Source organism: Dicentrarchus labrax, unplaced genomic scaffold (genome assembly GCF_905237075.1).
Source record: "Dicentrarchus labrax unplaced genomic scaffold, dlabrax2021, whole genome shotgun sequence".
Classification (NCBI taxonomy): domain Eukaryota; kingdom Metazoa; phylum Chordata; class Actinopteri; family Moronidae; genus Dicentrarchus; species Dicentrarchus labrax.
The window spans coordinates 25,270,365-25,296,034 of NW_026136722.1; the positions used below are offsets into that span (position 1 = coordinate 25,270,365).

General features: G+C 40.7%; 2 protein-coding genes across 2 annotated transcripts; one reads left to right on the forward strand and one right to left on the reverse strand.

Annotated features, from left to right (window-relative positions):
• Window positions 1-1,584: 1,584 nt before the first annotated feature.
• Window positions 1,585-9,570, reverse strand: LOC127357052 (cytosolic phospholipase A2 zeta-like). The gene is made up of 15 exons (XM_051389221.1): window positions 9,266-9,570; window positions 8,066-8,176; window positions 7,219-7,361; window positions 6,336-6,522; window positions 5,132-5,234; window positions 4,819-4,953; window positions 4,010-4,075; window positions 3,785-3,847; window positions 3,562-3,711; window positions 3,308-3,454; window positions 2,839-2,922; window positions 2,556-2,710; window positions 2,248-2,419; window positions 1,998-2,166; window positions 1,585-1,905 (listed from the first exon to the last, which is right to left on the reverse strand). Exons 1-15 carry the CDS (start codon window positions 9,527-9,529, stop codon window positions 1,875-1,877), a joined length of 1,980 nt encoding a protein of 659 aa, XP_051245181.1. The 5' UTR covers window positions 9,530-9,570; the 3' UTR covers window positions 1,585-1,874.
• A 6,113-nt stretch (window positions 9,571-15,683) lies between these two features.
• On the forward strand, window positions 15,684-25,652 carry LOC127356989 (cytosolic phospholipase A2 gamma). The gene is made up of 13 exons (XM_051389124.1): window positions 15,684-15,962; window positions 16,803-16,913; window positions 17,161-17,303; window positions 18,397-18,583; window positions 18,989-19,094; window positions 19,197-19,337; window positions 20,256-20,321; window positions 20,443-20,583; window positions 20,835-20,981; window positions 21,080-21,163; window positions 21,853-22,007; window positions 22,663-22,834; window positions 23,919-25,652. The coding sequence occupies exons 1-13, from the start codon at window positions 15,849-15,851 to the stop codon at window positions 24,098-24,100; spliced, it is 1,749 nt and encodes a 582-aa protein (XP_051245084.1). The 5' UTR covers window positions 15,684-15,848; the 3' UTR covers window positions 24,101-25,652.
• The last annotated feature ends 18 nt before the right edge of the window (window positions 25,653-25,670 follow it).

A 25,670-nucleotide genomic window follows, 5' to 3' on the forward strand; every position in this document is an offset into this window, starting at 1 on the left:
AACCAACTGACAAAACTATCGTTAGCTCGCTGATATGGCCTGTTTAGACTAGAGTGTGTCAGATATATCTGACCAGAATGTTTTATAATGATGTGTATTTTTGCAAAATGGAATTATGAAATAATTGATGAGTGCGGCACATCAAACAGTAGCAGCATCATAAATCCACTGTATATACCCTCAATTGTTGAAATACTGGACTCCCATGCCCATTCGTCAGGGTCCTCTCTCGCAGTCGAAGCTGGCACACAGTCCACAGCCGTTTGCTAAATACAATGAAGCTATTCTAATAGTACATCCGACAGATACACAGAGACAGAGAGAGAGATACACAATACCATATAATAGCTTTGGAGTCAGGTTTAGGCTTGAGTCACTTCCTGTAGGAGGCAGATGGTGGTTTAAATTTTGACCTTTGCCCCCCGGGAGCTCACTAGCTTGGACAGGAAAAAGACAGACAGAGGCAACAGCGAGGAGATGAGAGAGAGGGGGGAGCAGAGATAAAGGAGATATCACAGCGAAGAAGGAGACAGGGACGGAGCATGAATGAATCCTGCAGCTCACTGTCATGTCAAAACTTGTGATAGCTGCCATGGCTACCAACTGGGATGAAATGATATTACAGCATCTTTGTCTGTTACAGTTTTGGTACATCATTCATGTGCCAGAGCCAGCTGCAGGAAAATGGAAGAGAGGGATGGAGAGGGTTTGATAGAGGGAAACCGGACGATACGGAAAAGAACTGGTCCACAACATCCTGAGCGGGCATAGCATACAGTACAGAGGAAAGATGTGCTTTCAGCTTGGATTTGATTATCTCAACAGAGCTTGCATCCAGAATATGCAGAAAACACTGTCTTCCAAAGAGGTGGGGCTCGATGGGCAAGGGCTCCTACTTAAATTGGAGAACAGTTAATCAGCATCAAGAGAATGTAAAGGCCATGATGGAGTATGTAGAGTCATACTTACAGACTGGAGATGCAGGGAGGAGCCGGTCAATGACCTTTTACCATTACTTACAATTACTGCACCATGACAAACAGCTACTGTTAACTTTGTTTATACTCTCATTCAGTTGTGGTCAGTTAGCTCATATTTGTAGAAGTTGATTTTTTAAAACTTCTTTAAGAAATAATAATAATAATAATTGGATGATCCTACAACATATTTGTTAAATACAATCCAGAAAAGTATCACTTTGGTACCAACATTACGACCAGGGTTTGGGAGGATTACTTTAAAAATTTAATCCGATACAGTTACTAATTATTTGTTAAAAAAATGTAATCAGTAACCTAATCCCAGTATGGTAGTAGTAAAATGTCAATAAAACGTATTGATGGAAGTATATTCTATTTGACAACAATGTGACCTTAGAAAAGAAAAAATGTGATCTCTCTCTGTAATGGTTAGTTACCTTTTTTGTATCCTGACTACTTAACGCAGTAACATGTATCAGACACATATTGCTCCAGGCAGACTATCTGTGTATGTCTCTGGAGGGGATCCTTAAAGAGTAACTTTTCATTCAATCCTGAACTCTTTAATAAACTTTTATTAGATTAGGAAAAATTTGAAAATTCATTACTACTTCAGAAAATCACATTTATTGCAATTTCATAAAATTCAAACTCTACAGAATGCCACTGTTATCAATACATTCAAGTCAAAACATGGTGAACATAGACAGACCTCTAGTGTTCCATTTACGTTACTACATCCAGATGTGACAGGAATGTATACACATAAACATGGTTTCAGCTGCACTGTCAACTTTTGAATGAATAACTGTAACAGTGTTTCAGTGATGGAGAGATGGACAATGTATTCCCCGCCAGTTTCTCAGTGCTTGTGTGATGCAGACTCCATGAAGTTTAGAAGCCGGACTCTGCCCAAGACCCGTAGCTGGAGAAATAGAAGAAGAAGAGGAGGGATGATGAGAAAATTAAAGAAGATGAAGAAAAAACAGTGTTAGTTCATTCATTTATCCACGCTACCTCTTGTTGTGTCGGCGGAGAGCAGCTTTGTTAATCTCCCTCAGCAGAGTCTCCTTGTTGTTCTTAATGTTGAATTTCGCCGTCTCCAGCACAAACTCAGTCTTCTCCTGGCTGAAGGGACGCTGGAAGGTGGAGAACTCCTCCATCTTTGCTTTGAACTCCTCAGCATCTGGACCAGAATGAAACCATTGGTGATCGCGTACATATTTGAAATAAGTGTTTTGTGCTGTCAGCGTAGGCGTGAACAAACCTTTGCAGTTGCGTCTGTTGAAGAGCGGCATGTAAATGATCGTGGGCTCCTTCTCTTTTCCCTCAAACACGTAGCAGTCGTTCGGCCAGTCTCTCTCCTCCAGGATCTTGGGGTCTATCTCTGGGAAAGGCTTCTTCACCTCGGCTGCATAGTCTCTGGCAAGAATGAGAGTCTGTGCAGAGAGTTTCTGATTATTTATTGTATTACTTTCAACAGCCAACATTATGACTTTTCTCACTCCTAGGGCTCCACTGATCCATCTGAAACATGCCACCAGTTATCACAAACGCTCGTTACAAACGCCTAACCTTGAAGATGTCATCAGCTCCGGATTCCAGGGCAATAAGGAGGTCTACGTCTCTCTTTTCTCCCAGGAAGGGAGGGTAGGGCATGTTGAGCATCAAACCAGCGTCTATCAGCTCTATGTGCTCCTTAAGTCTGAGGCAAGCCGGCACTGCAGCACCTTCCCAGCAACACAAAGCTCAATATAGCAACTGTTTGAACCCGATCTGTTGTTTTCACAGTCTGCCAAGTCACAGGAGCATGAATACAGTCAAGGAACAGGCAATAAGTGCAGTGATGATAATTTACCTGGGTATTGGTAGAGGAAGTTTTCAGTTGTTCCCCATTCCCATTTCTGAATCAGTGGGAAGACTTTTTGGATCAACAGAGAGACTGGGGAAACACAGCACAGCCAAAAGATACAGGTTATTGTGCATGATGAACTTGAAAAGTTGTTTGGGAGACTTGTGGGCAGAAAAACAATGTGACGGCAACAGACAAAAAAAGAAGAAGCACAGAACTAGGGAGGGAGGAACTATTCCATAAAAATAAGACAGGAAAGGGGGGAGAGAGAAGGGTCGACGTGCAGCAAAGGGCCACAGATCGGCCGGGTGAGCTATCAAGGCAACCCGTGCAGCTCCTGGTATTTAAAGTTTTAGTTTTTAGTTAAAGCATTTACTGAATGTATGTCTCAGTAAATGCTCGGACAGATGGTAGAAAAAGCGTTGGCTGCAGAGGGTAGCAGCAATGACAAGAACATTATGACTCTCGAACTGACCACCACTTTTGACTGGTCCTTCCTCCAGACTTTGGATCCAAGTATGTATGGGTGCCATCTTCTGACCCCACTGCTCCAGGATCAGCTTTTGTTGTTGTTTTGGGCTCTTCTTTTCAAATGAAGCCATAGGGTTTAGGTTCAAACTCTCTGGAAAAAAAGAATTCACAGTGTTGCGTGAACTGAGAGCCTTTCCTGCATACGTAAAGTTTCAGATTAATTATCCTCATCATTACCGTCATTGCAAGCATTAGTACCTTTCAGTGTTTTCTGCAGGTCGTCCAGCCCAGATAAAACAGTGGGATCCTCTGTGTTTTTTCTGATCAGCTCCGTTACCTTCAAAAGGCTATGGTACCCACGCATGTAACGGTCACTGACGTCCCAGAACTTCTTGACCTGGTTTGGTACTGATACATAGAAATATAAATATACATGCCCATATAGGTTATTCAACTAGCTACTATTCTATAAACCTGGTACCTTCAGTCCAGAGAAACGCCACATCCAGTAAGTTGTTTTCATCAGTAGCTGCTCCCACCAGACCTGAGACACACACACACACACACACACACACACACACACACACACACACACACACACACACACACACACACACAAGTTATTTTTACATTTAAACATTTTCAGCTACTTTGTTAATTAATGGGCTACTTTGTCCTTTAGTTATAGACTATTGAAGTGTTTTACCTTTCAGCCAGACAGGCATAAAGTTGAACAGACTCTGTTCATTTGCTACTGCGCTGCCCATTATACCTGCATGACAAAGCAGACACACACACACGATACACACTGTAAAAACCCTGCTGATGAGAACACCTTTTAGCCGGTTTGTAACACAGGCTTTCAGTTATAAATTTATAGTCCCAAGCCCAAGCCAACATAACTCTGATGACGTCATCAGGTTTTTTTTTAACCTTTATTTTTAAGCTCCTTAAAACCACAGAGCCACAGACAACATTATGCAACGGCTGAGTAGTACTGAGCAGTAATCTTGAGGTTTAATGTCAGTGAAGTGACCCTTTAGTTAGGCACAGGAGGAAATTACACTGTGCGTTTATGCTAAGAAACTATTCCAGGAAACTTTTTGAACATTTCACATAAAGTTAATAAATCATACAGTTAATAATTCATTACCAAGAAATAGCACAGAGGTTGAGAATGTGATTGAAATTATTTTTCTAATCCTGTTTTCAAGATCTGGAGTTCTGTTTCTTATGTTGTGCTAATGAACTGTGTTCTTATTACAACAGAATAATTGTGTCATTATCCTGAGAAAACAACAACAATTTTTCTAGCACAACAACAAAATACTTTTCATGGCAAGAGAACAGGATATAAAGTATTATTGCAATCATGAGTGCTTATGACTTCCATATTTTATTGCCACGGTAATAAAGCATTATCATGGGCTTTTGAGCTTCTGCACAATTGGCTGTGGACTGATGTCCTTGCTTTTAGGAGATTGTGTTTCTAGCAGACAAAAGAGGCAGACATACCTTGCAGCTTGACCATGTCCATCTCTTGCACTTCAGGATCTGCTTCATAGTTTCTGCTGCCTAGACGAGAGGTGTTAATAAAGAGGCCCAGATCTGTGAAGCCAACCTCTCGAGGAGTCATCTCAAACCATTTACCTGAGCCAAATAAAGACAGCCGGATGCAAAACACTGACTGTGACAATAAGTCTTGGAAAACACAGTTATAAACCTGATTGATTTTCAAGAAAGAACATAGAGTCTGCATTGGTAAACAATGCTCAGTGCTTGAGTACAGCTTCAGTCTGTTGTCTGCGTAGGTGTGTGTGTTCAGTACCTTTTTCAGGGCCATTCTGAAGGCAGTTTTTGTCCACTGCGTTGTATACGGGATAGGGATTGAAGGCGGTCATGCTATCCTCAGAAAGATGTCGAGGATCCAGCTGCCAGAAGAGCACCAGGTCAGTGAACTGTGAAGCTAGAAATTATAATGCTCTCTCTGTTGTGTTTCCCTTCCAGACGCGTTTCAAAGTATATAGAAATGATTTGCTATCATTAATATTTAGTTTCAACATGGTTTTGCCACATTAAAAGTAAAATAAAAAGAAAGGAGGCTAGAAGCACATCTTTCTGGAATACGACTCAGGCTCAGTCGGACCCACATAGGGAGGCTGTCGTACACCAGAATTCATCGACTAGCAGACAATTTGTTAGCATGTAACTGGAAGTGGCGGATTTTTGCTATAACAACTTCATAAGGTGATAATATGTCAGTTTGGTGGTTATAGCTTTCTGCTGCTCCCAGGTGGCCAAAAACAAATCAACGCAGCTTTAAATAATAATCAACAATAAATGCATTAAGAAGGATTCATTCCTGGCTACTGTTGTTCAATAATGGACCATATCATACTCACTTGTCTAAATTTAGCTTGTCATATGTCAGCCAACATGTATTGATGAGTAAGTAAGGCTTTTAAGAAAGCCACACAGAGATTCTATCTACTCAGGAAGTTAAATGATTTTGGAGTTGGCAAGCATGAAACATGGTGGAAAGTACTATTTGATCTTCATTGCTATGTGGTAACACTTAACAAAGCAGAACATATAGCAAATAAGGCTGGTAAAATTAAAGCAAAGTCACAGAGGTGAGAAATAATAATGAAATACAAAGAACAACGTTTTCCAGATTGAATCCTCTCCACCCTTTAGATCTGCACTGTTAGCTTTTATCCTCAGGGAGGCGTCAGAGACAAGTGAGAGCCACCACATGTCTATAGAAAGACATTCAGGCCAAATGCAATTGGAATATTAAATTAAGACCCTCCTCATCCTTTTATAGCTATATTTATGTCTTTCAAAATCATATTGCTTGTTAATTGATTGTAAAGTTATTGATGTCTGTCCTCTGTCGATTTTGTTGTGAAGCCAATCAGATGAGAATGATGCAAGTTGTTATGTGTATGTAAATGTGAGGGCATTTGAACTAAGCACTGGCTCAGCCCTGCTGCTTTCTCTCAGCTCTGCCCTGTATGTGTGCAATGCACCTGTTTCATGATCCCGACTGAGGTCACGACCCCCCAGATATCAGTGAGAGAGAAGTGCTCCTCCTTTGCCCTCTCGCCCAGCCAGGCCAGAGCCTGCTCCAGAGGGACCTCAGGACCTGACAGATTGGACACCACTCTGTCCATGTTGGCGCTCCACTGTGGGTCTCTGTACAGGGACGACATGGACCTAAGAGAGAGAGAGTCAAAGCAAAATGTGGTATTTACTTGGGGGAAGAACTGGCAGTGGCGAGCAGCTTAACAAGTCACAGCCAATGGGAAAACCAGAACAACAACAGAACCCTGCTCAGCTTCCACAAGGTGTGATTGTTTCTGATCTCTTTTTCAGATGGTTCTTATCATTAACACTACACTTAATTGTTCGACTGTCAGTTATTTGTTCGCCATTTTTTGTCTTTCTCTCACTACTTTGTAGAATAGTTGCAGTGTTGTATAGTGAATGTTATATAATGTGTAGTAATGTGCAAACCATTTGTCTTTTTTCCTTTACATTCTAAATTATATTATGTTACTGTGTAAACATACAACCTGCTTTGGCAATGATGTATTAGTAATTTGCATGCCGATAAAGCAAATTTAATTTAATAAAAATCTCAGTGATAGGAGGTTAAACTACAGATCAGAACAGAGTGCCCACATGGCATATATCAGAAATACTGCTAGTAAGTAGGTTTAAACTCAGATTCAAACTACCATCTTTCTGAGCTTTATTCTTATTAGGCGCAGTGCCTCAGGGAACCACCAAGAGCTCTCATACAAAGGCTGGATCAAGTTAGGGTAAGCTGATTTTTCAGATTTCAGATTTTCCATGTAATGCAGTGTACATATAAATCGATTAAGTGTGACTGTGTGAGTAAGTGTTTACCAGGCAGAGCCAGAAACTCCTCCCAGGTAGAGCACAGTGTCCAACAGGCCTTCCTTTTCCATCTGATAGAGGGAACCCACCAGACTCAAGGCTGACCTCTGACCCCCACCTGACCCCAAGAGTGCAATGTGAGGAACTGAGTCCTGGAGGGGGAACAAAAGGGGGAGACATATGAATGGGAAGAAATACCAATCTTAAAACAGTTTCTGCCATTACAGGGACAGACACTGGATAAAGGCCCTTGCTTATTCTTGCCCAAAGCATTATTAACCCCAAACCTACTTGAAGTTAACCTGAACAGCTGTTGTTATTAGTTATGTGGGAACATTACCAAATCACGGTTAATTCAATGATAACCAAGTTTGGAAGGATTGCTGTGAAATGTTTTCATTCATAATGCCTACAGGGTGAATTTTAAGCTAGCGCCACAATCAGGTCAAAATGTCTTTTTTCATTCTTTGTGGTAACGAGGTTCAAGGTTCTTTTATTTCTTATTTTATAACACTGGGCTGTGCAACAGAAAGCAAGTTGTAGTCCCTACATGAAAGATATTTTTATTTTTATGAAATGTTAGCATGCTAACCTGCTAATTGAAGATGCTGAACATGGTATGGTATTTAGGTCAAAGCACCGCTGTGCTGAAGTAGAGCCTCACAAAACCACTAACATGGCTGTAGACTCTATAGTTTTGTTTCAAAATTACAATACTGAAATTAACAGTCTGTCTACTTTTATCAAAACTGATATAGTAATGTTTAACATTCTCAAAACAGGCATATGTGAATATATAAATGTAGAAAGGCTGTGAGAAAGGGAGATAAAGAAAGCTGAGTTTCCTCAGTCGTACCAGTGTTAAAGTGATTCCCAGGTTGTTGAGTGACTTCATTGCTATTTGTTTCCTCTTCAGGACAAACTCCTGCTCCGCAGCAGACAACAAGAAGGACTGACGCACATCATGCTGCAACACACACAGAGTAGTATTATAATGTGTCCATACAGCAGGAGCACCATTAAAATGACAGACAATCATTTTCTACCATGATATTAAACCTATGTACAATGAGGTACATATTATACTTTAAAGTACATTTGCATCTTCTTTGTAAACGGGCCTGTTGAAAAATGTATACTTAATTAAACATTTACACTGTCATACAGCAAGTTCCTCTGTCTCATATATACATTTTGACATAAAAACATGAAAAACAAATTTAGTTATTAGATGTGTGTGCAACCTTTTAATGTCAATTTTACTTTCTCCAGTTTTTTTTCCTGATAAATGTCAAACATCATTAAAGGGCCCCCTGAAAACTAACCTGAATAGTTTAAAATGTGCTTGGCTCCCAGCAGCTAGTAATGCTAACACACAAGCTGTTTTTGTAGAGTCTTAGGTCATGAAAACAAACTTGTGGTCTTGGAAAATAAAATAAATACTCTAAATTATTAATCTCCTAACAGCACCGGGACTCATAAGATCTATTCACTGCAAAAAAGGGAATCTCAATAAAGTAGAACAGCCTTGTTTCTGGAATATTAGTCTTATATTTTGTCTAAAAAAGAAAAATAATCTTGTCAAGCATTTTTTGCATTAGAAAAGTAATCTGAAATATATCGAACTTCTGCCTCTGGTGCCTTCATTTAAGACAAAATAACTTATTATGCCGATAAATTGTGAAACTGTATTTTATTGTAAGCTGCTTTTAGATTAGGGTACCAAAAAAGAGTTTTCCCTGCTTGTAATAAGCACAACTTAATTCTGCTTAAATTCTTGGCCTTTTTCTAGTTTTAAGGCCCATTACAGTGGCTGGATTTTTATGCTAGGTTGAAAGTTTCTAGCCAAGCCAAACTGGGTTACCACACTGACAGGTTGTTTGGCTCAATACAAGATTATATTAGATCATATTAAATATAATATTATACAGAATATCTGGCTTGTTTCCTGGTGGCTTTGGCAGTGTTTCAGCTGAGGACCCACATGATAAACACTTCAGTGGGCTGAACACAGAAGAACACTGGACTGCAACTTATCCTTCATTCATTCCCTCACCTTGGCAGCGAATGTTGACTCATTCCAGTTGTTGCGTGCAGGAGTTGTCATATTATCTCCCCTTAACACCTCTCCCACCTCCCTGTTGTTCACAGGCTGGCCCATAGGTCCTAACATCACAGCACAAGCGCAGAGCAGCCCAGCAACCCAGCCGACATTTCCACACAGCATGCTTGTAGGTGGACGGTGTATGGATCTCTCTGGAGGTCTGTGTAGGGAAGCAGGGGGGGAAAGGCTCACATAGTTAATGAATTGAGCTCCCATCCCTTTTATACCCTGCTATCGCACATCTTCGTAGGATAACACTGACGTCAGACAGATAGCTATATCAGAAGATACATACAGTAACAGAACAGACAGCAAACATTTGACACACATCTTCTGCAAGTACAACATGCACGTGTAAATGTCCTTCATGTCACTGTAACAGTGACGCTGTCTGCACAGCAAAGCACAATGACAAGATTGTAAACGTCCCAGAGGCAGAGGAGAAAATTCCGTTTCCCACGGGTGAATGGGTATCGCTTTCCAGCTGGGAAACCTATGTTGCATGTCATACCCTTCTTTCTCTGTCCTGTCTGCCTCTTCACCATCAACTCTCCACTTCAGGGGAAAATGCCAAGAAAAAAGATGTTAAAGTTCTCTTATGAAAGTGAACTATAGTATTAGTATACTATAAGAATTGTAGAATGTCCTATATTAGCTTTGTAGCGTTCTATAGTATTTTTTCATTAGTCTTGTTTTATAAGCTATAGCAGCCCTATAATAGTTCATTATTAATGCTATGCTTTTAGATCTTTGTAGTTCTCCCATACTATTTTAAATAGTATTACTAGTATTATATAGTGTTGTTTTTTTGAACGTACTATAGAACATTCCTATAGTAATATTATGATGATGTTTCAGTAAATGTATAATATTACTATAGTAACTTTCTATAGTATGTCTGGAAAACCACAGAAAGACTATAGAACAAACTACAGTAATACTATATAAAAAATATAGTATAACTATAGTAATTCCCTAAAAACCATAGAAATACTACAGCAATGACAATAGTGATATTACATAAACACTTTAGTGTAAATATAACTTCACTATAAGATCACCGTAGTCCACTCAATAGTATTAATATGGTAATTTTCTATAGTGAGTTCCAAAAAAACATAGAATTACTGTGGTCATTTTTAATACAGTAATTCTTTAGAATAGAAGTTAGACCATAGTGTTTTTTGTAAAGGTTAATTTAGCCATTTCAACCATTAAAGCTCCAGTGTGTAACATTTAAGAGGATCTCTTGTCAAAAATGGAATATAATATTCATATGTATGATTGCATACCTCCTGAGTTTTTAAGCTTTTGCATGTCTTAAAAAAACAAGTGGCTAAATGAGACTACAGAGGAGGTCGATAGACATTCAACGTCCGCACAGCCGGAAACCTATCTACCCTTACAGCCTCACTGTGTTTATATTTAATGTGTTTATGTGGAATACTGAATACACACTTGAATATACTTCAAAACTACTGTCCGGCTTTGAATAAAAATATTCCCACTAACAAGCTCAACACCTCAGCACTGTGAGAGCCCTGTGCTGACATACATGTCTATGAGCCTTACTACAGCTCAGTGAAAACTCTGGTTAGTCAGTTTATCTAACAGCTTGCTGGCTTTGCTTGACTCTCTGTCTCCAGGAGCACCTGTCTGCCAGCTCTCCACACCAATTTGCCAAGCCAGCTGTCAGCTCCTATCCCCCCCTCTGCAAGCCTTCACCCCTTGATCCCTTCCCTCACCTCAGCCCAAACATCAGCCAGCCACCAGCTCACCTGTCTTAAAGGCTTGTGTTCCACCTACCTGAAATTTTTTTTTTTATAATTTAGATTATTATTTAAGATCTAAACTTTGAAGAACTGCACAAGCTACATTCACAGACGCGTCACTCTCTGATAAACAGCCTTGTCCGGAAATTTGTGTAAAACGAGAAATTTGGATGAATATTACATTTTATTTGTAGAGCGCCAATTCATAAAAGAAATTATCTCAGGATACTTTTCAAATAGAGCAGGACTAGACCTAACTCCTTATAACATTATTTACAGAGACCCAACAGTTCCCACCATGAGCAAGCACTTTGTGATGGCGGCAAGGAAAACCTTTCTTTTATTTATTTATTTATTTTTTATGTATTCTTTTTTCCCCTCCTGGAGACGGTGTCTACCTCCCAAACCCAAACTGGAAGCTGGTTCCACAGGAGAGGAGCTTGGTAGCTACTTTTAGAGACTATAGGAACCACAAGCAGCTCTGCATTCAGAGAACGTAGTGTTCTAGTGGGGTAAGATAAGATAAGATAAGATATTCCTTTATTTATCCCCCTTAGGAGAAATTCAAGTCGACACAGCAGCAATAGGGCAAAGTAGTGCAAAAACAGAGAACAAAGAATATCACAATAAAAATAGTACTAATATTATTATTATTAGAAGATATAAAACTATAAATTAAAGTATATACACTATGCATTGTTCAAGTAGGACATGGAGTGCAAAATATAAGGAGAAAATTAAACTTGACTAAAACTAAAAAACTAAAACTAAACTAAAACTACTAAACTACTAAAGTGGATATTAATAGTGCAAAAGGTTTGTGCATTGTAGGTAGGAGTTTTAAACCAGTCTTTGTCTGCGGGGGTTGGAGGTACTGGGTGCTGTGGCATTGTGGAGTCTGATGGCTGATGGTACAAACGAGCCTATGGCTTTCAGCTTCCCTCTCATCCTCTTCTCCGTCACAGCCTCCACACTGTCCAGCTCCATCCCCACCACCGAGCTGGCCTTCCTCACCTGCTTGCTAAGCTTGTTGGCACCCACAGTGCCGATACCTCCCCCCCAACAGACCACTGCAAAGAAGAGGACACTGGCCACAACAGACTGGTAGAACATCTGTAGTAGCCGAGTGCACACGTTGAATGACCTGAGCCTCCTCAGAAAGAACAGTCTGCTCTGTCCTTTCCTGTAGAGGGCCAGTCCAGTTTATTGTTGAGTGTCACCCTCAGGAACTTGTAGGTGTCCACCATCTCTACCTTCTCCCCCCTAATCTCAACTGGGGACAGGGTCCTCTTGCTCCACCACCAGCTCTTTGGTTTTTCCTGTGTTGAGCTGTAGGTGGTTCCTGTCGCACCATCCAATGAAGTTCTCAAACAGGTCTCTGTACTCTTCCTCCCTATCATCTGAGATACAGCCAACAATGGAGGAGTCATCAGAGAACTTCTGTAGGTGGCACGCTCCAGAGTTGAAGCAGAAGTCAGAGCTGTAGAGGATGAACAGGAACGGTGATAGTACAGTTCCTTGGGGTGTAACAGTGCTGCTGGTTACCACATCTGACAAGCAGCTGTGCAGTCTGACATACTGTGGTCTGTCAGTGAGGTAGTCAGTGATCCAGGCCACGAGGTCCTGATCCACCTGCATCACAGAGAGGTCTTCTGCCAGCCGGAGAGGCTGGATGGTGTCGAAGGCACTGGAAAAGTCGAAGAAGGGTATGATATGAAGGGGCCTGACTATGAAGAGCTTTGTAGGTGAGGAGGAGGATTTTAAATTCTATTCTGAATTTAACAGGCAGCCAGTGCAGAGAAGGTAATACAGGAGAGATATGATCTCTTTTTCCTGTCAGTACTTGTTCCGCAGCGTTCTGAATCAACTGTAGCGTCTTAATGGATTTACTGGGGCAGCCTGATGATAAAGAGTTGCAGTAATCCAGCCTAGAAGTAACAAATGCATGGATTAGTTTTTCTGTCTGTGACATCCTGAAAGCTTCCCATGCCTCAACATGTCTTGACATGCCTTGCTGAATTATTCTACAACATTCTACAATTTAGCCATAATTCAGAAGAAGATGGCCCCATATCAACACACAACCCCCCTGATGCTGTGGGACCCTCCACCCTGGACCACCCTACTGGCAGGGCTGTGAGAGAGGCCATCACAGAGCAATTTTTTTTGTATAAAAAGACAAAGTATGGGCCTTTATTTCTTCTGGCGTTCCTGATAACAAAGGAAAATACATTGTTTCCCATGCCGCGGCAGGAAATCAATTGTGTTACTGGATTACCTTCTTTTCCTCCTCCAGTTTCTCCACCTCAGATCTGACCTTCTGCATTAGGAGTCTTTTGTACTCTTGTATGTCTAATTCTAAGGTCCTCTTGTAAAGGGACCTCACACTGACTTCTCCAGCCCAAAATGAATGAAACACAAAACAGTTGCTTTAACATTTAAGCACTGCCCATTTGCAATGCCCAGTTGAAGAAAGGTGCAAATGCCACATTGACTACCCCGTTTAAAATAAGGTTAGTGCATTCATTAGCACTTGTGATCCTCTTGTTGGCATAGAAGAGGCCACATGCTCAGGGAGAGCGAGATTTTCCTCTTCCTGCAAAAACATCTTAGCAATGGAAGCAAAGACACAAAAACCCTGCATGTGTTACTGAGTTTTATTAAAACACCAGACCACAGCAGCAGAGTCAGAACAGATTCAGCAGATCAAATATGCAACTTAAAAGAGAGACAGAGGGAAACACAGCAGAGGCCACACAGAACGCCACAAAGCCAGCAGTTTCCAAAAATTGATGATTTTTATTATTTATTATTATTATTATTATTATTATTATTATTATTATTATATATAAATATATGTACACTCATCGCTGACGTTTCTAGGCATCAGTCTGCTGGTTGCTATTGAAAAGGGTTATTCAACACCTGAGGACGTCTGAAAACCAATCCATCCATTGTTTCCCATTTAACAAACTAATTCAGTTCACTAATCTTACACTGCAAAAGATAACGGGAAAGGTGAGCTCGCGTAGTTACGTAGTGACGCGAATTCTGACAGAGCTTGCTCGCTGATCTCAAGTCAGTGACAGCCTAATTAGCCTACACTAAATACCAATGTGGGTACTGAATGGCAGAACTGCTGCTGAACTCAGGTCACTGTGATACTGGCTTTATGAGAGCTAGACTTATTTCTTTCAGTGATAGTTTTGGCCTCTGAATAGCGCCTCCTATGCTACAAGGAGTTTGTCTTGGTGCAATGGTGCATAAAATGTACAATCACACAAAAAAGTACTTTTAAAATATAAATAAATAAAGATAAGAAAGATAAGAATACTGTACAGAAAACGGGAGTGCATTAATGTAATGCATATATACAGGGTGGGTTTAAGAGGTAGTGTCAGTGGGGGGTCCGGGCCTTGTTAATGAGGCCAGCTGCAGACGGAAAGAAACTGTCCTTGTAGCGTGAGGTTTTGGTCCTGATGGACCGCAGCCTCCTACCAGAGGGAAGTGTTTCAAAGAGTTGTGACCAGGGTCCTTGGGGGGATGGCAGATTGCAGCCGATCACCTTCTCAGCAGATCGAATGATACGCTATATACCAGATGGTGATGGAAGAGGTGAGGATGGACTTGATGATGGCGGCCCCCCACACCTCTCTTGTGCTGGTCTGTTGCAGCTTCCCCTCTATCCTGTTCTTGTAACAGTCTTTGGCCCTCCTCAGCTCCCTCTGAATGTCTTTCTTTGCATCCTCATCTCCTGCCATGAAAGCCATCTTCTTTCTGTTCAACAGGACTTTGATGTCTCTGTTGATCCATGGCTTGTTGTTGGGGAAACAGCGAATCCTCTTGGTGGGGATAACGCTGTCCTCACAGAACCTGATATAGTCTGTGACACAGTGGGTGAGACCCTCGATGTCGTCGCCGTCGTCTTCCTGAAACAGTTCCTAGTCGGTTGTCCTGTAACCCTCCATTAAGGCCTCCTCTGCCTCCACAAAAACTAAGCTCTATGTTGAACCAATGGTCTTTCTACAGTAGCCAGGACAAACCAGACACCCGCTCCTTTTGCCTCCTACTTGCTCGGAAGGCTGAGCTGTAGTCAGTTGGTTGTAATCTACAACTTCACTGGTAGATCCCGCTAAATGGTGGATGTGGTTTTTGCTTCTGATGCCAGCATGTAGGTCAGTTCCTATAATGAAGCCCACCACCGCTGTGAGCAGGATGTGAACCTGCACAGGGAATCCCCATTAAATTTCAAGTCCAACACCTTAACCACTCTGCCATCATAGCTCTTATACCATAAGGAAAATTAGATATCTCTTTCTCGTCATTGATTCAATCAGTCATCGATTTATAGACTCTTCAAATGATCATGATTGATTAGACATCAGGACTAGAGGAAGGGTTATCAGAGAGAACAGCATTGTGAGAACAGAAAGAATGTGTGATTAGGGGCTTCAGTAATGTTGACCCATCACTCCAGACTTTATTAGCTGGCTCATTTATGTACTTTGGATGGGAGCACTGGCACTCCCTGTACTTTGTTTCCTGTTTTTTAAGCTTGGTTTAAATTTAACATCTGGTGCTTGTTGAGAAATCCCCCTCCCCCCAAGCAGCCCCTCAACAGGGGAAGCCACATAAAAACCAGCAACATCTGATCACAGATATATACCAGAAACCGAGTCAGAAGACGGCAGAACTTTCACTAGGGTGTGGATTTACCTGTAGCATTTCATGTGACTCTTTGAAGGTTGTGTTCACGCCCCAACATGAAGAGTGGAAATGCAAGTTTTTCAGCCTCAGTGATTTGGCTTTGGCTTGTGATAGCAGCGGTGCAGGCAGAAGCAGTGGACAACATGGAAGGGAATGCAACTTCTTCTGAGGTTAGAGATGCATGGCAAAGGATTTGGGTTGCTCATTAGTAGCATGATTTTTATAGTCCAATGTATCATTTAACAGGAAATTGCACCTACATGTCAGGTCCTGCTACCCTGATACTGTGTGTGTCTGTGTGTACCCTTTGTCTGTAGGACTACAGGAGCATACATGCCAGAAAAATGCAAAAATTACGGAAAACACAAAATAATTCTTACTCTTTCGACATTTGGCTGTACACTTTTATTGACTGTCATGGCAACAGTAGTGGTATTTATTGCTCCTATTGTGGAAAATGAAAGAAAAAAGCTTTAGTTTGGAAAAGCTCTCAAATGAAGATATTTGAACTCGAAAGCATTATATTAATGTGGCACATTAGTATGTATTTTTTTTATCATCTTTTAACAATCAGTTCTTTGGCTATGGCTTCTTTTTTGACAAATTGAGTTGTTTTTTGTTCCTGATGCTTGGGCATTGTTGTATTAGACAGTTTACTTAACAGTTTACTTTACTTTACATTTCCTTTCCTCACAGAATGGAACTAAATGCTGACATACAGACCTACTGTGTATATTTTTTAAGTTTTCTAGCACACCCTAAGCTTTAGCGACCCCTAGTGGGGGTCTTGGGAACCACTACCAATACCATGTCATGGTAATCAGTTTCTCCAGAATAACTAGCCCCACTTTTAAATATTTGTATATTTGCTTATTTCACCCTTCTTATCTTATTTTATTGTTGGTATCTTATTCTAGTTCATTCTCTGTATTTTTAGAGGCCTAAAACAGTGACACATTTATAATGTCCTTTTCAGTCTAATTCTGTTAGCTGTCCTTGATTCTTTCCAGAGGCCCATCCGTCAGTCTCAGTCTCTGTGTGCTGGTGAACAGGAGTACATTCACAAGAGGAAACAAGTTGTTCTGGAGTCACTCAACAGCCTGGGAACCAACTGTACTGCAGTAAGAAAGAATTTATTTCTGTCTTTTATTCTTCTTTGGAAACTTTTGCACAAATGTCACATGCATTTTCAAGTCAAGTAATTTGGCTTTTTGGCAGTAAATATTCTCTTTACTGCTAAAGCTGTATGGTTGTTAGATAACAGATACTAAGGTAAGTTATCTAAAAGGCTAATATCATATGTAATGAGATATTATTATATATTCACAAAAGGCATTTAAGCATCATGTCCATCATCTTTCCAACCAGGATTCAGTTCCCCACATTGCTCTGCTGGCATCAGGTGGGGGTCAGAGGTCAGCCGTGGGTCTGGTGGGTACCCTCTATCAGATGGAAAAAGAAGGTCTGTTGGACACTCTGCTCTACCTGGGAGGAGTTTCTGGCTCAACATGGTAACAGTAATCACACTTATGCACATAAACACAAGTTTGTGTATGAATGGCACAATGCACAGATGGACAGAGCAGAACTGAGAGCTGTGACTGAACTGTCACCAGGTTGAATGACTACCAGCGAGGTGCCCTTGAGCTAAGCCCTTGACCTGAGGCTTTGGTTGGGTTGTGAGAGGCTGCAGGAGCATTTGAAAAAAATACTTACCATATATATTAAGTTATGAAGTTTATTTTACAGCACTTCTGTTGTGCCATGTTGTGACATGCTATGCTCAGGACTGGAGATCTTCCTGGTACATGGACTGTACTGTAATCTGATCAATGAGGAAGCTGTTTGTATGTAAGCTTTATTGTGGCACGCTTGGCTGTTCTCACCCCAGCAGATTTTTCCTGCTGGGGGCTCAGCAGAGCAGAGTGGCACTCTGCTGTAAACTGACTACAGTTTTCCTCTAACTGTAACATTCATGTAGCCAGAGCCCATAAATAACAGTTAAAATCAAATAGAATTTATTTTATTGACCAGAAAATTCATATTCTCGCCTATTAGCCTATTAAAAGAAGAGGTAAATGGTATAACTGTTTGTTGTACATACAATTAACGATTATCAACCACAACAACAAATGTAAATTAGATCATTAACAGGCATGTATATGTGATCATCTACAGCATTTCCAAAATAGACTTGATGCCCAAAGTTTGCTCTAAGTGGTGCGAACAGCTCTAGAAATTATAAATGAGCACCCAGGTTTACATAAGGAGGAGCTAAAATACCATTTGAAATGTTCCAGGACATAAAAGTTAATTTCCAGCATATTTGGTAATTTCAATACATTTCCAAGTGTTTCCATGACTGGAAAAGTAGTCTCTAAATTTTCAGGTTTTCTATTTCTATTAAGATATGTTCCACAGCTTGATTTGTTTTGCTACTTAACAATAAAAAAAATTAACATAGGAATTCAATGTCAAAATATTTCAGTCTGGACCAAAGTGGTGGACCAACCCACCAATTAATGAATTACAGAAAATGATTTTTGTGTTTTTCTCCATAACAGTTCCTCTTGACATATGTGTACCTGACTCTCTCTCTCTCAGGTCCATGTCATCCCTGTACAGCGACCCAAAGTGGAGTGCCAACATGGACAGAGCGGTGTCCACGCTGTCAGGTCCTGGGGTCGAGCTTGAGCAGGCTCTGACCTGGTTGGATGAGCGGTCAAAGGAGGAGCACTTCTCTCTCACTGATATCTGGGGGGTCTTGACCTCTGCTGGGATCATGAAACAGGTGCCAGAGCTAAGACACACACATGTCTACTCTTAATATTTCCTATCTGAAACCCAACACATAACCCGTGTTATACAAGGTTAATTTATTTATCATTCTAAAATTTCTGAAATGCAAGTTGTAGTCCATTAATGCTACTCAAAAAACAGAAATATATAAAAATGGCTAAATAAATAATGTCATAGAAATAAATTATTATTTATGGTGGAGTGCAGAGGATGAATTGAGGAGTCTCACAGCCTGAGGAAAGAAGTGTAGTCTGGTGTTAAAGGAGTGGATACTTCTGTATTACTTGCCAGACGGCAGCAGGGTGAACAGGCTGTGGCTGGGGTGGGATTGTACGTGTTTTAGATACATAAAGATCGTATATATGCTCCTTCAGAGAAATATCTTGTGTTTCATCAGATGGACCTACGGCATCTTTCAGATGAGGCCAGCAGAAATGCCTCCAACCCTTACCCCATTTACAGCGCCATAGAGAAACACTGCTTTTCAGATGGGCCTATAGAAGGTACACACGCATATGAGCGTTACATTTGGAACTATACGTACGTACTGTATTGTATTAGTTACTGATTTGTATTAAGTGTAAAATAGACATTCTGTTTCTCAGGGAAATGGTTCGAGGTGAGCCCTCATGAGGCTGGTTTCACAGAGTTAGGTGTCTTCGTGGAAACTTCTCTCCTTGGCAGCAAATTCCAAAGTGGAGAGCTGCTGGAGAGGAAGCCAGAGATGGACATGGTCAAACTACAAGGTGTGTGTTCACAGGCTGAACAATTTGTTTGATGGCAACAGTAGAGTGGTAAGAGCAGTAACTAAACACCTGGAAACAAAGGCTGCAACGGTGCTTTTATTTTGAAGTAGCTGTGAGGATTTACAAGGTCACAAAAGAGAACCATAAGAGTTTGGGTTGAATTGGATTAAGTACCTGGATTAAGTTGTGATTATTAAACTACAGGAATACAGTCGAGATGAAAAGAAAAATACCTTTTTAACCCTTTTAAATCACATCCCTGATCATATTGTACACCTATTTAAAGGTCCAGTGTGCAGCATTTAGGAGGATTTATTGTCAGAAATGGAATATAATATTCATAGGTATGTTTTCATTAGTCTATAATCACCTAAAAATAAGAATAGTTGTTTTTCGTTAGCTTAGAATGAGCCATTTCTATCTACAGACGCTGTGGGTGACTTTCCATGGAGTGCGCCACATAGAACTGCCAAGTTTCTACAGTAGCCCAGAGCAGACAAGCCAAACACTGGCTGTTAATAGGAACTTTCACGTCTTTTGCGAGTTTTGCTGCCACCGTAGTTTCTCCCTTCACAGCTTGTTCTCATTCCCAGGTCGTCAAATACAAATGCAAATGGTTTTTAGTTCATTTCAGTCTGCAACTTCACCACTAGGCCTACTTGTCTGTTAGACTACCTCTGTTTTGATGGAGACCAAAACAGAGACATTTTAAAATACTCATAGGGTGGCTAAACAGCCCGCTAACTCTCCTTAGATTTTGAATAAATCCTTTCTGGTGCACAGACGTATACAACATCACCTCTTTTTAAATGAGCTCAGCCCTCTTCAAGCCAGTGAGAAGAGCAGAGAAAAATACTGTAGGATATGCATGCATATTAATCCTCATTGTCAAACTGTGTGTGTGTTCAAACCATGCAGGTGTTCTTGGTTGTGCGCTGGCTCACGAGGAGATTATCAGAGAGTTCATCCCTCCCTGGCTGAACGGTAATCCCAGTTTGCATTTTTATACATACTAAATCTCACAAAGTGACAACTTCATGGTTACATACGTGCTTGATGTGTGTGTGTGTGTGTGTGTGTGTGTGTGTGTGTGTGTGTGTTTCAGTGCTTGGGCATGTAGATGGTGCTGCTGAAGAGTACCTGCGTGTGTACAATGCTCTTGATAAACTAGTAGCCCTGACCAGAAGCACCATTAAGGACCCCGCTGCTTTGTCTGACCTGGACAAGCTGCAGAAAATACTCAAAGGTATTGGTGATGATGATGATCCTGCTCAGATGGTTTACTATAAAACTGACCTCTCATCAGCTTTATTCTTTAAATCCAATTATTTTGGTAGCTGAAAGCTAATTTGCAACACTGTAGCTGCTGCTCCTCAAGCCATCAATGTTTCAATTTTCTTCCCAATTCAACTTTTTTTGTGTCTGTTATGAAATAATGACTCAGCAAATGTCTGATTCAAAATGCCACAGTGTCAAATAGATTCTTATCCTTTGCAGACAAGGTAAATCATAATGAGTCTGCATTGCTGGAGTCAAAGAATTCGGAGGATAGACGTAGTGTTTTTCAGCAGTGGAGTCTGGAGCTACAGGCGGCAGTCGAGGCATGGAGCTGGAGTCTGGGGGATGGAACTTTCAAAACACATGGTCAGTGTATGGCAGATAGACAGCCAGACTGGTCAAGGCTGTAGACAGAAACATTTTATTTAAATGAGATGTAAACATGTTTGTGTTTCCCTTTCCAGTCTCTCTGCTTACCAAGCAAGTCCTTCCTCTGATTATGAAATGGGAGTGGGGAACTACTGCAAACTTCCTCTACCAATACCAAGGTGAGATGACAGACCTCAGAAGCAATAACCTCAACTGACTTTAGTAAAAAAAAAAATCACAATTTTGGAATAGTGTATAATGTGCTTATTTGCCTTATTGCTGAGAATTAAATAAGAAGATTGTTTCCACTCTCTTGTATGTGCAGTAAGTGACCTTGTGTTACCAGTAGTAGCAGACAGCTGTTTTCAGTTCTGATAAACCTGCTGCACACTGTGTGCTCAGCAGCAGACAGACACAGTAAGTAACTGGTGAACAGCGATAGTCGGTCGCTTGCTGCAGTATAGGCCTGCTGTCAGCCAGCCCTCCATGTTAGTAGATGGGACATGGGCCAAACTAAAATGTCAACATGTCAAAAGAAACAGAAACAGTTTCACATTGGCCAGCAGCCATCTTGGTTGTTCACGAATATGCCTCAACGGTCAGTAAGGTTGCACTCATCTGTACAGTGATCGTATAAAACCTGCCCCATATCAGATAAATAGTTGTGATTGACCTGATGCAGGACAGGGTGAAATCTGTCTGAATGGAAGGGGGACCAGATGCAAATAAAACATGAGCTTCCAGATTTGTCTGATTATTATAGGCTTTTCTGTAATGAAATACAATAATCAAGATGCAAGTAAGTAAATGAATATGTTAAAACAAGTTTGGTTGAATTGAGAAATTCTAAACTTCTGTTGCTGGGCAGATTCCACCATTCCACCTTGCCTCCGCTCACAAGAGAGATTCCACCTGGTGGACGCCGGCCTACTGATTAATGTAGCCTACCCTTCATTTCTGGGAGACAAGAGAGACATTGACCTCATCATCGCACCAGAGTACAGCGCTGGAAACATGTTTGAGGTAGTGTGTGTGTGTGTGTGTCAGTCTGCCTGAACCCTGGATTGAAACTAATTGCTTCTTTTACTGGACTTAATACAACCAAGTCTAAGGTTCAGCTTAAATGCTTTAATATGCAAAACCTTGATAAATACCACCTTAACGTCTTTGTTTCATTCAAAGAGCAAAACTCTCGTCTATCTCCAGCCAGTCTGTTGTGTGGAGAAGTTTAAACTAGACAAAGCTAGGTATACCTTCCTCTATTTTATGGTTGGATTCTCTCTTCCCCTTTTTGAACAATGGAACCACTCTCTGGGTCACTGATGTGCAACAATTTAACAACAAATGTGTCATGTTTCAGATCGGGTTCGTTTCAGCTTCAGTAATTTAACCGAGCGATCACTGTCACCTTCAGCCAATTCCTTCATATCCTTCTCGTATAGATGTGGAAGATATCAACGTTTAATGAAATCAACCATTAATGAAATCATTAATTACAAATTACAAACCCTTCATTAATGTATGCCTTATTAAAAAACCTGCCTAACCCTAACTTATGAAGGGGAGGATGACAGCTAAAGTCCAATTCCACCAGTGTGATTTATTGCCCAGACTTTGTTCCAGAGCATGAAAGCTGTGAAACCTGTCTGAAACAACGTTCACCCTCTGCTCCCTTCAGACCCTGACTCTTGCCAGAGACTACGCAGCCGAGGTGAAGAAGCCTTTTCCAGAGATAGATGACAAAATCCTGGAGGAGAGAGACTGGCCGAACGACTGCTACGTGTTCGAGGGGAAAGAGAAGGAGCCCACGATCGTTTACATGCCGCTCTTCAACAGACGCAACTGCAAAGGTTTGTTCACGCTGCACAGGCAGCTTTTTTTGTGACTATTGTTCTCAGAAGCAGAACTGCTTGGGAGACAAATAAAATCATGTTTGCTCAAACTGCAGTGAGCCATGATTTGAGGAACCAAATCAAATTGGCAGTTAGGCAACCAGCAAACAGGTCTGATTGAAATATAAATACTATACAACAAAGGTGGGACCAAAATCACAAGCCTCAAGTCTTTGCATTCAAGGCTCAAGTCAAGACGGGCAAGTCCCAAGTTGAATTTCGAGTCTTAAACAAACCATAATGCATTCTTCACCAAATATAATGCCATTTTAACAACAGAGGTTTAATATATTAAAGGGCCATATTATGCTGTTGTTCAGGTTCATACTTTTATACGTTGGTCTATTAGAATAGGTTTACATGCTTTAGGCTGTCCCCGACTGAAGATTTTCCTGGTCGACTGGTAGTTGTTAGTTCAAGTCAATAGTCAACTGGACATAAAATGTTTATGATGTTAATTATTTGATTTTTTTTTTCTTAAAAAGTGGCAATGATTCTGAATGGGTCAGAACAAGCAGCAAGGAGACTGAACATTTAGTTCATTTATTTCAACAGCAGTCAGCACATAGAAAAAAATTCTGTGTTGTAACAATCCCAAGACCTTTGTTACGGTGTCAAGGCGCAGCTCTCGTTTTATGCTGTTTTTGTTTTTCTGGGAATAGCCGACTAATGAAAAGTGCATCGATTAATACTCTCTTAGTCGATACACAGCACACTCTGTTTAAACAGATCATTGCTGTTGTTAGATACTCTTTTTTAAAAATACTTTTATACTTAATAATAGCATTCATAGCGGAAGGCAGAGGAAAAAAATTATTGTACAGGGAAACTGTAACTATGTTAAAAGAAAATCTTTGACTTGACTGTACAATGACCGAAATAGTCGCTCAGGGGAATTGTCTAGGGAAGTGTCGACTTGCTGGGAATGAATAGGCTTAACGTTAGTTAATCTTTGGGAGTGGGGGAAGGTATTAAGTACTTGGGGTTCCACCAGTGATAACAGGTGACTGGAGCCTAAACAGATCCTCACTATTTTCTGTAGACGCTGAGGAGTTCAAAGCAAAGATGGAGGAGTTCTCCACCTTCCAGCGTCCCTTCAGCCAGGAGAAGATTGAGTTTGTGCTGGAGACGGCAAAATTCAACATTGAGAACAACAAGGAGACTCTGCTGAGGGAGATTAACAAAGCTGCTCTCCGCCGACACAAGAGGTTGGGAAGGGTCTGAGTGTGTATGTGTGGTGGGGGTGTTAAGATAGGCACATAGAGAGACATAAAAGAATCTGAGATGATCTTAAAGCCATGTCAATGTAGGTCAAAGCTGAATCTCACATCTTTACAGCATTAATCTCTGTGTCTAAGGAAACTGTCTGTGTGAGAGATGAAAAACGGATTAAATAACAAGAGTTTATGTAATATCTGTGTGTGTTAGAGTGTGTGTGCTTGTCAGAGACAGAGAGAGAACGGGATGACGATGATGGATAAATAACTGACTGATCAGAAATCTAACATGTCCTGCTCTCTTTCTGTCTCCCTGTCTCTCTGATTCTTGTCCTTTTGGTTTGGTGTGAACTATAATCTGAGGTTTCATCATGAACACAAGTCAGATGTCGACCTCACTGTACATGAGTGTAAGTCACAGTAGGCAGAGAAAACACAGCATAACATGTGTCTTCTGTCTTTGGACTGACATTATGAATACATAAATTCAATTTGTAACAGTTCTTTTAGTGTTATTGAAGTATGTGCATTCTATGGTCGCTGTATGTGGACGGATGTGAGCAAACTGACCAGTACATTGGACTTTAATGATATTGTGGATGATTTTGAATTTTGTCCCAGTCTGACCCTTTACATGCACCAATATTTACAGCCCGGAAACAAGTTCCAACATTCCCGACCACAGGTGAGGGTTGGAATGCAGCTCGACTGGTAGATTTAAAGCCCTCTTCACCACAGCGGTCCGGTGCTGTAAATCATAATGCTACCACATATAATTATATTTTAGACAATAAATGACAGGATACTACTTACAGAAGTGTGATGTGGAAATAGAATGCACATAAGTAGGAGACATCTGGTATTCAGCCAATAAACTTTTGAAATGGAATATATTTCAACACAAAGAACAAATCTTTAACTTTAACTCTCAGAACTTTGTCTCTGTTTTCACGACTAGATTTCACAATTAGGAAAGTACAGACGCATAAAAGGAAGTGTTACCGTTTAATTCAAATGTTTTTCAAAGCCGGGAAATACATTCTGGGTCTAAAGTTATTGCTGTCAGCCTAATAATAATAATAATAACATTAATAAAAGGAAAAATGAGGAGACATGACCTCCGCCTCTTCAGCTGTCACTCTCCTGATATAAGCCAAAGACTGACTCTGAACGCAAACATTCACAGCATACCCATTCTAAATGTTAGTATGTCATTATGTCACGTCTCAACCTCCATACAGTGTCAGTCTGACAGTTTGCTGTAACCTCACTCTTTCTTTTTAATTACCCAAAGCTAACGCTAGAGGTCGCGCAACATCCGCAGGAGGGAGTTGCAGTGTCTTTATGTAGGTCAATACAACCTAACATTCAAGGCCATCTGCATACAACCCAGTGCACTGCCTCCACAGTTGGTTGCTCTGCGACTGTCTTTGTATTTTAGAGCATCAAATGAATCACTGCGCTGGATGATTTCTTTTATCAGTAAAGAAAAGAATGAAAGAATATCACTTTTGAGTTTTGCTTTCTTTTTTAATTGTGAATAAAATGATTGAATTTGACTGTGTGTGTCTAACTTG